Source organism: Moschus berezovskii, chromosome 5 (genome assembly GCF_049115385.1).
Source record: "Moschus berezovskii isolate FMDL1 chromosome 5, NW_MosBer_1.0, whole genome shotgun sequence".
NCBI lineage: Eukaryota > Metazoa > Chordata > Mammalia > Artiodactyla > Moschidae > Moschus > Moschus berezovskii.
In genome coordinates, this window is record NC_142464.1 from 11,676,206 (window position 1) to 11,694,654 (window position 18,449).

The 18,449-nt window shown below is 41.5% G+C and overlaps 2 protein-coding genes across 2 annotated transcripts in view; both read left to right on the forward strand.

Annotated features, from left to right (window-relative positions):
• The window catches only part of LOC129561723 (uncharacterized), a 198,371-nt gene extending 183,547 nt beyond the window's left edge, over window positions 1-14,824 (forward strand). The window contains exons 46-52 of the mRNA XM_088836656.1: window positions 297-386; window positions 453-647; window positions 5,565-5,654; window positions 5,721-5,915; window positions 10,834-10,923; window positions 10,990-11,184; window positions 14,814-14,824. Of these exons, the coding sequence (XP_088692782.1) occupies window positions 297-386; window positions 453-647; window positions 5,565-5,654; window positions 5,721-5,915; window positions 10,834-10,923; window positions 10,990-11,184; window positions 14,814-14,824 (866 nt within the window). The remainder of the gene's footprint in view (window positions 1-296; window positions 387-452; window positions 648-5,564; window positions 5,655-5,720; window positions 5,916-10,833; window positions 10,924-10,989; window positions 11,185-14,813) is intronic.
• A 386-nt stretch (window positions 14,825-15,210) lies between these two features.
• The window catches only part of LOC129562108 (uncharacterized), a 52,057-nt gene continuing 48,818 nt past the window's right edge, over window positions 15,211-18,449 (forward strand). The window contains exons 1-3 of the mRNA XM_088836657.1: window positions 15,211-15,253; window positions 16,099-16,188; window positions 16,255-16,449. Coding sequence (XP_088692783.1) covers window positions 15,211-15,253; window positions 16,099-16,188; window positions 16,255-16,449 — 328 coding nt within the window. The remainder of the gene's footprint in view (window positions 15,254-16,098; window positions 16,189-16,254; window positions 16,450-18,449) is intronic.

Consider the following 18,449-nt stretch of genomic DNA (forward strand, 5'->3'; position numbering starts at 1 on the left):
AAATATTAAGCACCAATGCTTATTCATATATTTACTTTGATCCTTATGAGTCTACGTGTGAGGGTCAGTGTTTCAAAGGAGGAATCTTAAGGCTAGCACTTTGCCCAAGATGTACAGGTGTAGCGTGTCAAGGCAGAAACTAGAAGGCCACAGATATTCTCAGATGGAAACACGATGAAAGTCAATATTGTGCAATTCACTGATGAATATATACCTTCCAAGCCAAGCAAGGTGTCTAAAAAACACTTTTCTTGTTATGTTTTGAACTCTTTTGCTTGGGCACCTGCTTTTTGTAGTGTGTCCCCTTGAGACTGCACATTGTGCTTACTCGGGAGTCACAGCCTTCTCTACCCAGCAGTCACACCAGTGTGGCACACTCGCTAATGGTAAGGTGGGTTTGATCACACCCATCACCATCGGTCTGAATCTATATTTAGATTTTCTCCATATAGGTCACGAACATCCCTATGGAATTAAAATGAGTGCGGTTCCAGCTACTGGGCTGCTGCAGCAGGGACTTGAGGACTGCACTTCTGCTTCTGCCCTCCAGGAGGCCTTCCTGGAGGGGCCCCAAGAGATTCAAGACCAGTTAATCCTGAAACCCAAGCACTCAGCCAGGAACGAGGCCAGGAATCAGCAGGAGGAAGGTGAGCCCCTTCCCTTCCTGCAAGTGGCTTCTCTTGGCTCTTGTTTCTACTCCTGAAAACAAACTCTTGACGTGCAGCCAGTTCTCCATGTGGGGCTGGAAGGCAGTATAGGCAGGCACCAATTCCACCCAGAATCAAGCCCAGAGAAGCCCCAAAGGTCCGAAATCAAGACCCAATTCACTTATAGGAAGACATTTTTTTTTTTTTTTAATTTCTCTAGGCAGACAGCATAGCACTTCCTACATATAATTACGGATTCACACATTTGTGTGCGCTTTGCTGGTGGCCTAGATGGTAAAGCATCTGCCTGCAACACAGGAGACCTGAGTTCGATCCCTGGGTCAGGAAGATCCCATGGCAAAGGGAATGGCTATCAGCCACACCAATATTCCTGCCTGGAGAATCCCACTGACAGAGGAGCCTGGCAGCCTACAGTCCATGGGATCACAAAGAGTTGGGCACGACTGAACAACTTAAAGACACACACACACACACACACACACACACACATCTACGTATCTTATTAGAACATGAGCTTCTTATGGCCTGGAAACACACATTCCCCATCCCAAGGTTTTGTCCAGTATCTTGGGCCCCTCACAGGAGGTGCTTAGATGACTGTGTGGCTTAGATAAGACCCAGAACCTATTCTGTGCTTAGGCGGAAGTGGCCTTGGGCATTCTGGTTAGACTTGAACTCTTGTTGTTTTTATGTTGGTATATTTATTGAAGAAAATATATTTCAAAAAGAATAGTAACTAAACCATTTGCTATTTGCTCGCAAAATTAATTTTGGCTCAGTATATTTTGTAATTATGAAAGTCCAAATGCTCTTGCATACAGTTTATAAGCAGAGAAGATAAATTAGCAAGCACCTTGATCAAACATCTATTTATAGAAAATCTAATATTCGCCTTTAACTAGTTTAACTTGGAGTCTTGCAATATAATTCAGTTATCAACATTCTCGTTTATCCTGTTAGTAAACTGAATGTGCTAGTTCTCTTTGGGGGAAGACTATTTTATTCAATATTTTCCTATGATTTTGATTTTCAAGAGAAGAGAAATCTTAAGACACTTGTGTTGGAATGTCTGGTATTGTGCTTAATGAATATTTTACGAATTAATGATATTATTAGTAAAATGTTCATTCTGATTACTTCCCATGCTGATTTAAAGTGACCTATGATAAAAGACATATCTCAACTAGGTATGTTTGGGATTGACATGTACAGACTGCTCTATTTAAAATGGATAACCAACAAGGACATACTCTATACCACAGGGAACAATGCTGAATACTCTGTAAGAACCTAAATGGGAAAAGAATTTGAAAAAAATAGATATATGTATAACTGAACCATTTTTCTGTACACCAGAAGCTAACACAACATTACTAACCAATTATACTCCAATATAAAATAAAGCATTCAAAAAGGAAACTTTCACAGAAGACAAAAATAGCAATAAAAACTAAACAACATTGTTCAGTTCAGTTCATCTCAGTCGTGTCCGACTCTTTGCGACCCCGTGGACTGCAACACACCAGGCCTCCCTGTCCATGACCAACGGCCAGAGTTGACTCAAACCTATGTCCACCGAGTTGGTAATGCCATCCAATCATCTCATCCTCTGTCGTCCCTTCTCATCCCGCCTTCAATCTTTGCCAGGATCAGGGTCTTTTCAAATGAGACAGTTCTTTGCATAACCTGGCCAAAGTATTGATGTTGCATCTTCAGCAATAGTCCTTCCAATGAACATTCAGTAATGATTTCCTTTAGAATGGACAGGTTGCTTCTCCTTGCTCTCCAAGGGACTGTTAGGAGTCTTCTCCAACAGCACAGTTCAAAAGCATCGATTCTTCGGTGCTCAGCTTTCTTTATTGGAGAAGGAAATGGCAACCCATTCCAGTACTCTTGCCTGGGAAATCCCATGGACGGAGGAGCCTGGTAGGCTACAGAGCATGGGGTCACAAAGGGCCGGACACAACTGAGCGACTTCACTTTCACTTTTCACTTTCATGCACTGGAGAAGGAAATGGCAACCCATTCCAGTATTCTTGCCTGGAGAATCCCAGGGATGGGAGCCTGGTGGGCTGCTGTCTATGGGGTCGTACAGAGTCGGACACGACTGACGTGACTTACAGCAGCAGCAGCTTTCTTTATAGTCCAACACTCACATCCATACATGACTGCTGGAAAAAGCGTATCTTTGACTACATGGACCTTTGTCAGCAACGTAATGTCTCTGCTTTTTAATATGCTATCTGGGTTGGTCAAAACTTTTCTTCCAAGGAGCAAGCATCTTTTAATTCCATGGCTGCAGTCACCGTCTGCAGTGATTTGGGCACCCAGAAACATCAAGTCTGTCACTGTTTCCACTGTTTCCTCATCTATTTGCCATGAAGTCACGGGACTAGATGCCATGATCTTAGCTTTCAGAATGTTGAGTTTATGCCAGCTTTTTCACTCTCCTCTTTCACATTCATCAAGGGACTCTTTAGTTCTTCGCTTTCTGCCATACGGGTGGTGTCATCTGCATACCTGAGGTTATTGATATTTCTCCAGGCAATCTTTTTTTTTTTCTTTTTCTAAAATTTATTTATTTTAATTGGAGGCTAACTACTTTACAATATTGTAGTGATTTTGCCATACATTGATATGAATCAGCCATAGGTGTACATCTGTACCCCATTCTGAAACCCCCTCCAACTTCCCTCCCCATCCCAACCCTCTGGGTCATCCATCCCAGTGCACCAGCCCTGCGAACCCTACCTCATGCATCGAACCTGGACTGGTGATCTCTTTCACATATGATAATATTCATTTTTCAATGCTATTCCCTCAAATCATCCCACCCTCGCCTACTCCCACACTGCCAAAAGACTGTTCTATATATCTGTGTCTCTTTTGCTGTCTCGCATAGAGGGTTATCTTTTCCATCTTTCTAAATTCCACATATATGCATTAGTATACTCTATCGGTGGTTTTCTTTCTGGCTTACCTTACTCTGTAAAATAGGCTCCTGTTTCATCGACCTCATTAGAACTGATTCAAATGTATCCTTCTGATGGTTGAGTAATATTCCACTGTGTATATGTACCAGAGCTTTCTTATCCATTTGTCTGTCAATGGACATCTAGGTTGCTTCCATGTCCTGGCTATTGTAAACAGTGCTGTGATGAACATTGGGGTACACATGTCTAAAATCCAGCCATGCCTCTGACCTCAAGTACATTGATTTAATACCTACTCTGTGTCCAAAGCTTTTCCCAGCATCATAAAAAGAAAACGAAGTAATCACACTCAGACACTTAGATTCTTCACTGACTAAACCACCTGCATGTACTCTGCTGTTTCTCAAGCTGAGTTCACTAGCACTGCTCTTGAAATGTTCGATAAATAGACTACATCTTTCCTAAAATAGTTACCATAGCAAGTTAACTAGAAATAATAATGCACATTCTTGGATGAGCAAATCAGGGTGGTCAGTGAAAAAAGAAGGGATTAAAACAAGGGCGAAGACAAAACTTGTAGTAGAACTTGCAATATCGTCATGGGGACGACGGCTTCTGCTAGAAATCTTAGCGCACTTCCTCTTACATAATCTTTTTTTAACTTTTTTCATCCGTTCAGCAATCCTGTGAGTCTATTACTCTTTCAAGTGATCTGAGCAACGTTTTCATGTGGTCTGGAGAATCTAAACAACTAAGTTTTTTCTGTGATATGTATATTCCCAGTCTTAGAATACATGGAGTCACCAATATAAAGCTGAGGACAAAATCACCTCACCCGTTTCACGTGTTTTCTTGTCTTGTTCACATCCTTATAAAAGTCAGTCAGCAGTAAAGTGAAAAAAACTGAATATTTAAACATATTTAGTCTAATAAAATGCATTAATTTAAACAAAACCATGCAGATGACAACTTTTAAGCTTAGAATAGCTTCAAACACCATGGCTGGCTCTAAGGACTCCTAAGAGGCTGTCTTTCATGATGCTGCCTCAGCAGTCATTCTGAATGCATTTCTTAACATGTTCTCAGCTCACAAGTATGGATTAGCTCCTGGTTATCCTGGTGACTTGGCTGTATTTTATTACTCTCACAGGAGCTTCTTTTGGAAGTCGCTGTGATTCTTGTTCTGAATAGAGCATTGACATTGCGTTTATGCCAGATGTAAAGCAAAAGCAAGAACTCCTCCAGTTGCATTTAATACATCAGAAACAAAAGAAAAGGAGCTTTCATGCACTTCTTTAAAGATGGAATCCACAGGACAGCACAGGGTCTTAGAGAATTCTATGGAGAGGAAGCAATTTATAGCATGAAAGAGCAAAACAAATCACTTGGCAGGCAACTCCCGATGATTTCTGGTGTGGTTTTCCACTCTGTAAACAGTTTTGCACTTTACTTCTGGGTTTTCTCAGACATGCAGGCTTGTCTCTGATCACTGCCTTGTAGGAAACCCCTCAGAGGGAAGCAGCAGTGGGAGGGAAACATTAAGGCAGACCACCCCACTGCACTCTGCCTACTACACCGACAAAAGGAAATGGAAAATATGTTAAACTGACATGTGGGGTAGAACACTGATCAGAGCCATTCTTAACATACACAGTCCGATTATTTTAAAAATATTAAGCACCAATGCTTATTCATATATTTACTTTGATCCTTATGAGTCTACGTGTGAGGGTCAGTGTTTCAAAGGAGGAATCTTAAGGCTAGCACTTTGCCTAAGATGTACAGGTGTAGCGTGTCAAGGCAGAAACTAGAAGGCCACAGATATTCTCAGATGGAAACACGATGAAAGTCAATATTGTGCAATTCACTGATGAATATATACCTTCCAAGCCAAGCAAGGTGTCTAAAAAACACTTTTCTTGTTATGTTTTGAACTCTTTTCTTGGGCACCTGCTTTTTGTAGTGTGTCCCCTTGAGACTGCACATTGTGCTTACTCGGGAGTCACAGCCTTCTCTACCCAGCAGTCACACCAGTGTGGCACACTCGCTAATGGTAAGGTGGGTTTGATCACACCCATCACCATCGGTCTGAATTTATATTTAGATTTTCTCCATATAGGTCACGAACATCCCTATGGAATTAAAATGAGTGCGGTTCCAGCTACTGGGCTGCTGCAGCAGGGACTTGAGGACTGCACTTCTGCTTCTGCCCTCCAGGAGGCCTTCCTGGAGGGGCCCCAAGAGATTCAAGACCAGTTAATCCTGAAACCCAAGCACTCAGCCAGGAACGAGGCCAGGAATCAGCAGGAGAAAGGTGAGCCCCTTCCCTTCCTGCAAGTGGCTTCTCTTGGCTCTTGTTTCTACTCCTGAAAACAAACTCTTGACGTGCAGCCAGTTCTCCATGTGGGGCTGGAAGGCAGTATAGGCAGGCACCAATTCCACCCAGAATCAAGCCCAGAGAAGCCCCAAAGGTCCGAAATCAAGACCCAATTCACTTATAGGAAGACATTTTTTTTTTTTTTTAAATTTCTCTAGGCAGACAGCATAGCACTTCCTACATATAATTACGGATTCACACATTTGTGTGCGCTTTGCTGGTGGCCTAGATGGTAAAGCATCTGCCTGCAACACAGGAGACCTGAGTTCGATCCCTGGGTCAGGAAGATCCCATGGCAAAGGGAATGGCTATCAGCCACACCAATATTCTTGCCTGGAGAATCCCACTGACAGAGGAGCCTGGCAGCCTACAGTCCATGGGATCACAAAGAGTTGGGCACGACTGAACAACTTAAAGACACACACACACACACACACACACACACACATCTACGTATCTTATTAGAACATGAGCTTCTTATGGCCTGGAAACACACATTCCCCATCCCAAGGTTTTGTCCAGTATCTTGGGCCCCTCACAGGAGGTGCTTAGATGACTGTGTGGCTTAGATAAGACCCAGAACCTATTCTGTGCTTAGGCGGAAGTGGCCTTGGGCATTCTGGTTAGACTTGAACTCTTGTTGTTTTTATGTTGGTATATTTATTGAAGAAAATATATTTCAAAAAGAATAGTAACTAAACCATTTGCTATTTGCTCGCAAAATTAATTTTGGCTCAGTATATTTTGTAATTATGAAAGTCCAAATGCTCTTGCATACAGTTTATAAGCAGAGAAGATAAATTAGCAAGCACCTTGATCAAACATCTATTTATAGAAAATCTAATATTCGCCTTTAACTAGTTTAACTTGGAGTCTTGCAATATAATTCAGTTATCAACATTCTTGTTTATCCTGTTAGTAAACTGAATGTGCTAGTTCTCTTTGGGGGAAGACTATTTTATTCAATATTTTCCTATGATTTTGATTTTCAAGAGAAGAGAAATCTTAAGACACTTGTGTTGGAATGTCTGGTATTGTGCTTAATGAATATTTTACGAATTAATGATATTATTAGTAAAATGTTCATTCTGATTACTTCCCATGCTGATTTAAAGTGACCTATGATAAAAGACATATCTCAACTAGGTATGTTTGGGATTGACATGTACAGACTGCTCTATTTAAAATGGATAACCAACAAGGACATACTCTATACCACAGGGAACAATGCTGAATACTCTGTAAGAACCTAAATGGGAAAAGAATTTGAAAAAAATAGATATATGTATAATTGAACCATTTTTCTGTACACCAGAAGCTAACACAACATTACTAACCAATTATACTCCAATATAAAATAAAGCATTCAAAAAGGAAACTTTCACAGAAGACAAAAATAGCAATAAAAACTAAACAACATTGTTCAGTTCAGTTCATCTCAGTCGTGTCCGACTCTTTGCGACCCCGTGGACTGCAACACACCAGGCCTCCCTGTCCATGACCAACGGCCAGAGTTGACTCAAACCTATGTCCACCGAGTTGGTAATGCCATCCAATCATCTCATCCTCTGTCGTCCCTTCTCATCCCGCCTTCAATCTTTGCCAGGATCAGGGTCTTTTCAAATGAGACAGTTCTTTGCATAACCTGGCCAAAGTATTGATGTTGCATCTTCAGCAATAGTCCTTCCAATGAACATTCAGTAATGATTTCCTTTAGAATGGACAGGTTGCTTCTCCTTGCTCTCCAAGGGACTGTTAGGAGTCTTCTCCAACAGCACAGTTCAAAAGCATCGATTCTTCGGTGCTCAGCTTTCTTTATTGGAGAAGGAAATGGCAACCCATTCCAGTACTCTTGCCTGGGAAATCCCATGGACGGAGGAGCCTGGTAGGCTACAGAGCATGGGGTCACAAAGGGCCGGACACAACTGAGCGACTTCACTTTCACTTTTCACTTTCATGCACTGGAGAAGGAAATGGCAACCCATTCCAGTATTCTTGCCTGGAGAATCCCAGGGATGGGAGCCTGGTGGGCTGCTGTCTATGGGGTCGTACAGAGTCGGACACGACTGACGTGACTTACAGCAGCAGCAGCTTTCTTTATAGTCCAACACTCACATCCATACATGACTGCTGGAAAAAGCGTATCTTTGACTACATGGACCTTTGTCAGCAACGTAATGTCTCTGCTTTTTAATATGCTATCTGGGTTGGTCAAAACTTTTCTTCCAAGGAGCAAGCATCTTTTAATTCCATGGCTGCAGTCACCGTCTGCAGTGATTTGGGCACCCAGAAACATCAAGTCTGTCACTCTTTCCACTGTTTCCTCATCTATTTGCCATGAAGTCACGGGACTAGATGCCATGATCTTAGCTTTCAGAATGTTGAGTTTATGCCAGCTTTTTCACTCTCCTCTTTCACATTCATCAAGGGACTCTTTAGTTCTTCGCTTTCTGCCATAAGGGTGGTGTCATCTGCATACCTGAGGTTATTGATATTTCTCCAGGCAATCTTTTTTTTTTCTTTTTCTAAAATTTATTTATTTTAATTGGAGGCTAACTACTTTACAATATTGTAGTGATTTTGCCATACACTGATATGAATCAGCCATAGGTGTACATCTGTACCCCATTCTGAAACCCCCTCCAACATCCCTCCCCATCCCAACCCTCTGGGTCATCCATCCCAGTGCACCAGCCCTGCGAACCCTACCTCATGCATCGAACCTGGACTGGTGATCTCTTTCACATATGATAATATTCATTTTTCAATGCTATTCCCTCAAATCATCCCACCCTCGCCTACTCCCACACTGCCAAAAGACTGTTCTATATATCTGTGTCTCTTTTGCTGTCTCGCATAGAGGGTTATCTTTTCCATCTTTCTAAATTCCACATATATGCATTAGTATACTCTATCGGTGGTTTTCTTTCTGGCTTACCTTACTCTGTAAAATAGGCTCCTGTTTCATCGACCTCATTAGAACTGATTCAAATGTATCCTTCTGATGGTTGAGTAATATTCCACTGTGTATATGTACCAGAGCTTTCTTATCCATTTGTCTGTCAATGGACATCTAGGTTGCTTCCATGTCCTGGCTATTGTAAACAGTGCTGTGATGAACATTGGGGTACACATGTCTAAAATCCAGCCATGCCTCTTACCTCAAGTACATTGATTTAATACCTACTCTGTGTCCAAAGCTTTTCCCAGCATCATAAAAAGAAAACGAAGTAATCACACTCAGACACTTAGATTCTTCACTGACTAAACCATCTGCATGTACTCTGCTGTTTCTCAAGCTGAGTTCACTAGCACTGCTCTTGAAATGTTCGATAAATAGACTACATCTTTCCTAAAATAGTTACCATAGCAAGTTAACTAGAAATAATAATGCACATTCTTGGATGAGCAAATCAGGGTGGTCAGTGAAAAAAGAAGGGATTAAAACAAGGGCGAAGACAAAACTTGTAGTAGAACTTGCAATATCGTCATGGGGACGACGGCTTCTGCTAGAAATCTTAGCGCACTTCCTCTTACATAATCTTTTTTTAACCTTTTTCATCCGTTCAGCAATCCTGTGAGTCTATTACTCTTTCAAGTGATCTGAGCAACATTTTCATGTGGTCTGGAGAATCTAAACAACTAAGTTTTTTCTGTGATATGTATATTCCCAGTCTTAGAATACATGGAGTCACCAATATAAAGCTGAGGACAAAATCACCTCACCCGTTTCACGTGTTTTCTTGTCTTGTTCACATCCTTATAAAAGTCAGTCAGCAGTAAAGTGAAAAAAACTGAATATTTAAACATATTTAGTCTAATAAAATGCATTAATTTAAACAAAACCATGCAGATGACAACTTTTAAGCTTAGAATAGCTTCAAACACCATGGCTGGCTCTAAGGACTCCTAAGAGGCTGTCTTTCATGATGCTGCCTCAGCAGTCATTCTGAATGCATTTCTTAACATGTTCTCAGCTCACAAGTATGGATTAGCTCCTGGTTATCCTGGTGACTTGGCTGTATTTTATTACTCTCACAGGAGCTTCTTTTGGAAGTTGCTGTGATTCTTGTTCTGAATAGAGCATTGACATTGCGTTTATGCCAGATGTAAAGCAAAAGCAAGAACTCCTCCAGTTGCATTTAATACATCAGAAACAAAAGAAAAGGAGCTTTCATGCACTTCTTTAAAGATGGAATCCACAGGACAGCACAGGGTCTTAGAGAATTCTATGGAGAGGAAGCAATTTATAGCATGAAAGAGCAAAACAAATCACTTGGCAGGCAACTCCCGATGATTTCTGGTGTGGTTTTCCACTCTGTAAACAGTTTTGCACTTTACTTCTGGGTTTTCTCAGACATGCAGGCTTGTCTCTGATCACTGCCTTGTAGGAAACCCCTCAGAGGGAAGCAGCAGTGGGAGGGAAACATTAAGGCAGACCACCCCACTGCACTCTGCCTACTACACCGACAAAAGGAAATGGAAAATATGTTAAACTGACATGTGGGGTAGAACACTGATCAGAGCCATTCTTAACATACACAGTCCGATTATTTTAAAAATATTAAGCACCAATGCTTATTCATATATTTACTTTGATCCTTATGAGTCTATGTGTGAGGGTCAGTGTTTCAAAGGAGGAATCTTAAGGCTAGCACTTTGCCTAAGATGTACAGGTGTAGCGTGTCAAGGCAGAAACTAGAAGGCCACAGATATTCTCAGATGGAAACACGATGAAAGTCAATATTGTGCAATTCACTGATGAATATATACCTTCCAAGCCAAGCAAGGTGTCTAAAAAACACTTTTCTTGTTATGTTTTGAACTCTTTTGCTTGGGCACCTGCTTTTTGTAGTGTGTCCCCTTGAGACTGCACATTGTGCTTACTCGGGAGTCACAGCCTTCTCTACCCAGCAGTCACACCAGTGTGGCACACTCGCTAATGGTAAGGTGGGTTTGATCACACCCATCACCATCGGTCTGAATTTATATTTAGATTTTCTCCATATAGGTCACGAACATCCCTATGGAATTAAAATGAGTGCGGTTCCAGCTACTGGGCTGCTGCAGCAGGGACTTGAGGACTGCACTTCTGCTTCTGCCCTCCAGGAGGCCTTCCTGGAGGGGCCCCAAGAGATTCAAGACCAGTTAATCCTGAAACCCAAGCACTCAGCCAGGAACGAGGCCAGGAATCAGCAGGAGAAAGGTGAGCCCCTTCCCTTCCTGCAAGTGGCTTCTCTTGGCTCTTGTTTCTACTCCTGAAAACAAACTCTTGACGTGCAGCCAGTTCTCCATGTGGGGCTGGAAGGCAGTATAGGCAGGCACCAATTCCACCCAGAATCAAGCCCAGAGAAGCCCCAAAAGTCCGAAATCAAGACCCAATTCACTTATAGGAAGACATTTTTTTTTTTTTTTTAATTTCTCTAGGCAGACAGCATAGCACTTCCTACATATAATTACGGATTCACACATTTGTGTGCGCTTTGCTGGTGGCCTAGATGGTAAAGCATCTGCCTGCAACACAGGAGACCTGAGTTCGATCCCTGGGTCAGGAAGATCCCATGGCAAAGGATATGGCTATCAGCCACACCAATATTCCTGCCTGGAGAATCCCACTGACAGAGGAGCCTGGCAGCCTACAGTCCATGGGATCACAAAGAGTTGGGCACGACTGAACAACTTAAAGACACACACACACACACACACACACACATCTACGTATCTTATTAGAACATGAGCTTCTTATGGCCTGGAAACACACATTCCCCATCCCAAGGTTTTGTCCAGTATCTTGGGCCCCTCACAGGAGGTGCTTAGATGACTGTGTGGCTTAGATAAGACCCAGAACCTATTCTGTGCTTAGGCGGAAGTGGCCTTGGGCATTCTGGTTAGACTTGAACTCTTGTTGTTTTTATGTTGGTATATTTATTGAAGAAAATATATTTCAAAAAGAATAGTAACTAAACCATTTGCTATTTGCTCGCAAAATTAATTTTGGCTCAGTATATTTTGTAATTATGAAAGTCCAAATGCTCTTGCATACAGTTTATAAGCAGAGAAGATAAATTAGCAAGCACCTTGATCAAACATCTATTTATAGAAAATCTAATATTCGCCTTTAACTAGTTTAACTTGGAGTCTTGCAATATAATTCAGTTATCAACATTCTTGTTTATCCTGTTAGTAAACTGAATGTGCTAGTTCTCTTTGGGGGAAGACTATTTTATTCAATATTTTCCTATGATTTTGATTTTCAAGAGAAGAGAAATCTTAAGACACTTGTGTTGGAATGTCTGGTATTGTGCTTAATGAATATTTTACGAATTAATGATATTATTAGTAAAATGTTCATTCTGATTACTTCCCATGCTGATTTAAAGTGACCTATGATAAAAGACATATCTCAACTAGGTATGTTTGGGATTGACATGTACAGACTGCTCTATTTAAAATGGATAACCAACAAGGACATACTCTATACCACAGGGAACAATGCTGAATACTCTGTAAGAACCTAAATGGGAAAAGAATTTGAAAAAAATAGATGTATGTATAATTGAACCATTTTTCTGTACACCAGAAGCTAACACAACATTACTAACCAATTATACTCCAATATAAAATAAAGCATTCAAAAAGGAAACTTTCACAGAAGACAAAAATAGCAATAAAAACTAAACAACATTGTTCAGTTCAGTTCATCTCAGTCGTGTCCGACTCTTTGCGACCCCGTGGACTGCAACACACCAGGCCTCCCTGTCCATGACCAACGGCCAGAGTTGACTCAAACCTATGTCCACCGAGTTGGTAATGCCATCCAATCATCTCATCCTCTGTCGTCCCTTCTCATCCCGCCTTCAATCTTTGCCAGGATCAGGGTCTTTTCAAATGAGACAGTTCTTTGCATAACCTGGCCAAAGTATTGATGTTGCATCTTCAGCAATAGTCCTTCCAATGAACATTCAGTAATGATTTCCTTTAGAATGGACAGGTTGCTTCTCCTTGCTCTCCAAGGGACTGTTAGGAGTCTTCTCCAACAGCACAGTTCAAAAGCATCGATTCTTCGGTGCTCAGCTTTCTTTATTGGAGAAGGAAATGGCAACCCATTCCAGTACTCTTGCCTGGGAAATCCCATGGACGGAGGAGCCTGGTAGGCTACAGATCATGGGGTCACAAAGGGCCGGACACAACTGAGCGACTTCACTTTCACTTTTCACTTTCATGCACTGGAGAAGGAAATGGCAACCCATTCCAGTATTCTTGCCTGGAGAATCCCAGGGATGGGAGCCTGGTGGGCTGCTGTCTATGGGGTCGTACAGAGTCGGACACGACTGACGTGACTTACAGCAGCAGCAGCTTTCTTTATAGTCCAACACTCACATCCATACATGACTGCTGGAAAAAGCGTATCTTTGACTACATGGACCTTTGTCAGCAACGTAATGTCTCTGCTTTTTAATATGCTATCTGGGTTGGTCAAAACTTTTCTTCCAAGGAGCAAGCATCTTTTAATTCCATGGCTGCAGTCACCGTCTGCAGTGATTTGGGCACCCAGAAACATCAAGTCTGTCACTCTTTCCACTGTTTCCTCATCTATTTGCCATGAAGTCACGGGACTAGATGCCATGATCTTAGCTTTCAGAATGTTGAGTTTATGCCAGCTTTTTCACTCTCCTCTTTCACATTCATCAAGGGACTCTTTAGTTCTTCGCTTTCTGCCATAAGGGTGGTGTCATCTGCATACCTGAGGTTATTGATATTTCTCCAGGCAATCTTTTTTTTTTCTTTTTCTAAAATTTATTTATTTTAATTGGAGGCTAACTACTTTACAATATTGTAGTGATTTTGCCATACATTGATATGAATCAGCCATAGGTGTACATCTGTACCCCATTCTGAAACCCCCTCCAACATCCCTCCCCATCCCAACCCTCTGGGTCATCCATCCCAGTGCACCAGCCCTGCGAACCCTACCTCATGCATCGAACCTGGACTGGTGATCTCTTTCACATATGATAATATTCATTTTTCAATGCTATTCCCTCAAATCATCCCACCCTCGCCTACTCCCACACTGCCAAAAGACTGTTCTATATATCTGTGTCTCTTTTGCTGTCTCGCATAGAGGGTTATCTTTTCCATCTTTCTAAATTCCACATATATGCATTAGTATACTCTATCGGTGGTTTTCTTTCTGGCTTACCTTACTCTGTAAAATAGGCTCCTGTTTCATCGACCTCATTAGAACTGATTCAAATGTATCCTTCTGATGGTTGAGTAATATTCCACTGTGTATATGTACCAGAGCTTTCTTATCCATTTGTCTGTCAATGGACATCTAGGTTGCTTCCATGTCCTGGCTATTGTAAACAGTGCTGTGATGAACATTGGGGTACACATGTCTAAAATCCAGCCATGCCTCTGACCTCAAGTACATTGATTTAATACCTACTCTGTGTCCAAAGCTTTTCCCAGCATCATAAAAAGAAAACGAAGTAATCACACTCAGACACTTAGATTCTTCACTGACTAAACCACCTGCATGTACTCTGCTGTTTCTCAAGCTGAGTTCACTAGCACTGCTCTTGAAATGTTCGATAAATAGACTACATCTTTCCTAAAATAGTTACCATAGCAAGTTAACTAGAAATAATAATGCACATTCTTGGATGAGCAAATCAGGGTGGTCAGTGAAAAAAGAAGGGATTAAAACAAGGGCGAAGACAAAACTTGTAGTAGAACTTGCAATATCGTCATGGGGACGACGGCTTCTGCTAGAAATCTTAGCGCACTTCCTCTTACATAATCTTTTTTTAACCTTTTTCATCCGTTCAGCAATCCTGTGAGTCTATTACTCTTTCAAGTGATCTGAGCAACATTTTCATGTGGTCTGGAGAATCTAAACAACTAAGTTTTTTCTGTGATATGTATATTCCCAGTCTTAGAATACATGGAGTCACCAATATAAAGCTGAGGACAAAATCTCCTCACCCGTTTCACGTGTTTTCTTGTCTTGTTCACATCCTTATAAAAGTCAGTCAGCAGTAAAGTGAAAAAAACTGAATATTTAAACATATTTAGTCTAATAAAATGCATTAATTTAAACAAAACCATGCAGATGACAACTTTTAAGCTTAGAATAGCTTCAAACACCATGGCTGGCTCTAAGGACTCCTAAGAGGCTGTCTTTCATGATGCTGCCTCAGCAGTCATTCTGAATGCATTTCTTAACATGTTCTCAGCTCACAAGTATGGATTAGCTCCTGGTTATCCTGGTGACTTGGCTGTATTTTATTACTCTCACAGAAGCTTCTTTTGGAAGTCGCTGTGATTCTTGTTCTGAATAGAGCATTGACATTGCGTTTATGCCAGATGTAAAGCAAAAGCAAGAACTCCTCCAGTTGCATTTAATACATCAGAAACAAAAGAAAAGGAGCTTTCATGCACTTCTTTAAAGATGGAATCCACAGGACAGCACAGGGTCTTAGAGAATTCTATGGAGAGGAAGCAATTTATAGCATGAAAGAGCAAAACAAATCACTTGGCAGGCAACTCCCGATGATTTCTGGTGTGGTTTTCCACTCTGTAAACAGTTTTGCACTTTACTTCTGGGTTTTCTCAGACATGCAGGCTTGTCTCTGATCACTGCCTTGTAGGAAACCCCTCAGAGGGAAGCAGCAGTGGGAGGGAAACATTAAGGCAGACCACCCCACTGCACTCTGCCTACTACACCGACAAAAGGAAATGGAAAATATGTTAAACTGACATGTGGGGTAGAACACTGATCAGAGCCATTCTTAACATACACAGTCCGATTATTTTAAAAATATTAAGCACCAATGCTTATTCATATATTTACTTTGATCCTTATGAGTCTATGTGTGAGGGTCAGTGTTTCAAAGGAGGAATCTTAAGGCTAGCACTTTGCCTAAGATGTACAGGTGTAGCGTGTCAAGGCAGAAACTAGAAGGCCACAGATATTCTCAGATGGAAACACGATGAAAGTCAATATTGTGCAATTCACTGATGAATATATACCTTCCAAGCCAAGCAAGGTGTCTAAAAAACACTTTTCTTGTTATGTTTTGAACTCTTTTGCTTGGGCACCTGCTTTTTGTAGTGTGTCCCCTTGAGACTGCACATTGTGCTTACTCGGGAGTCACAGCCTTCTCTACCCAGCAGTCACACCAGTGTGGCACACTCGCTAATGGTAAGGTGGGTTTGATCACACCCATCACCATCGGTCTGAATCTATATTTAGATTTTCTCCATATAGGTCACGAACATCCCTATGGAATTAAAATGAGTGCGGTTCCAGCTACTGGGCTGCTGCAGCAGGGACTTGAGGACTGCACTTCTGCTTCTGCCCTCCAGGAGGCCTTCCTGGAGGGGCCCCAAGAGATTCAAGACCAGTTAATCCTGAAACCCAAGCACTCAGCCAGGAACGAGGCCAGGAATCAGCAGGAGGAAGGTGAGCCCCTTCCCTTCCTGCAAGTGGCTTCTCTTGGCTCTTGTTTCTACTCCTGAAAACAAACTCTTGACGTGCAGCCAGTTCTCCATGTGGGGCTGGAAGGCAGTATAGGCAGGCACCAATTCCACCCAGAATCAAGCCCAGAGAAGCCCCAAAGGTCCGAAATCAAGACCCAATTCACTTATAGGAAGACATTTTTTTTTTTTTTTAATTTCTCTAGGCAGACAGCATAGCACTTCCTACATATAATTACGGATTCACACATTTGTGTGCGCTTTGCTGGTGGCCTAGATGGTAAAGCATCTGCCTGCAACACAGGAGACCTGAGTTCGATCCCTGGGTCAGGAAGATCCCATGGCAAAGGGAATGGCTATCAGCCACACCAATATTCCTGCCTGGAGAATCCCACTGACAGAGGAGCCTGGCAGCCTACAGTCCATGGGATCACAAAGAGTTGGGCACGACTGAACAACTTAAAGACACACACACACACACACACACACACACACACATCTACGTATCTTATTAGAACATGAGCTTCTTATGGCCTGGAAACACACATTCCCCATCCCAAGGTTTTGTCCAGTATCTTGGGCCCCTCACAGGAGGTGCTTAGATGACTGTGTGGCTTAGATAAGACCCAGAACCTATTCTGTGCTTAGGCGGAAGTGGCCTTGGGCATTCTGGTTAGACTTGAACTCTTGTTGTTTTTATGTTGGTATATTTATTGAAGAAAATATATTTCAAAAAGAATAGTAACTAAACCATTTGCTATTTGCTCGCAAAATTAATTTTGGCTCAGTATATTTTGTAATTATGAAAGTCCAAATGCTCTTGCGTACAGTTTATAAGCAGAGAAGATAAATTAGCAAGCACCTTGATCAAACATCTATTTATAGAAAATCTAATATTCGCCTTTAACTAGTTTAACTTGGAGTCTTGCAATATAATTCAGTTATCAACATTCTCGTTTATCCTGTTAGTAAACTGAATGTGCTAGTTCTCTTTGGGGGAAGACTATTTTATTCAATATTTTCCTATGATTTTGATTTTCAAGAGAAGAGAAATCTTAAGACACTTGTGTTGGAATGTCTGGTATTGTGCTTAATGAATATTTTACGAATTAATGATATTATTAGTAAAATGTTCATTCTGATTACTTCCCATGCTGATTTAAAGTGACCTATGATAAAAGACATATCTCAACTAGGTATGTTTGGGATTGACATGTACAGACTGCTCTATTTAAAATGGATAACCAACAAGGACATACTCTATACCACAGGGAACAATGCTGAATACTCTGTAAGAACCTAAATGGGAAAAGAATTTGAAAAAAATAGATGTATGTATAACTGAACCATTTTTCTGTACACCAGAAGCTAACACAACATTACTAACCAATTATACTCCAATATAAAATAAAGCATTCAAAAAGGAAACTTTCACAGAAGACAAAAATAGCAATAAAAACTAAACAACATTGTTCAGTTCAGTTCATCTCAGTCGTGTCCGACTCTTTGCGACCCCGTGGACTGCAACACACCAGGCCTCCCTGTCCATGACCAACGGCCAGAGTTGACTCAAACCTATGTCCACCGAGTTGGTAATGCCATCCAATCATCTCATCCTCTGTCGTCCCTTCTCATCCCGCCTTCAATCTTTGCCAGGATCAGGGTCTTTTCAAATGAGACAGTTCTTTGCATAACCTGGCCAAAGTATTGATGTTGCATCTTCAGCAATAGTCCTTCCAATGAACATTCAGTAATGATTTCCTTTAGAATGGACAGGTTGCTTCTCCTTGCTCTCCAAGGGACTGTTAGGAGTCTTCTCCAACAGCACAGTTCAAAAGCATCGATTCTTCGGTGCTCAGCTTTCTTTATTGGAGAAGGAAATGGCAACGCATTCCAGTACTCTTGCCTGGGAAACCCCATGGACGGAGGAGCCTGGTAGGCTACAGATCATGGGGTCACAAAGGGCCGGACACAACTGAGCGACTT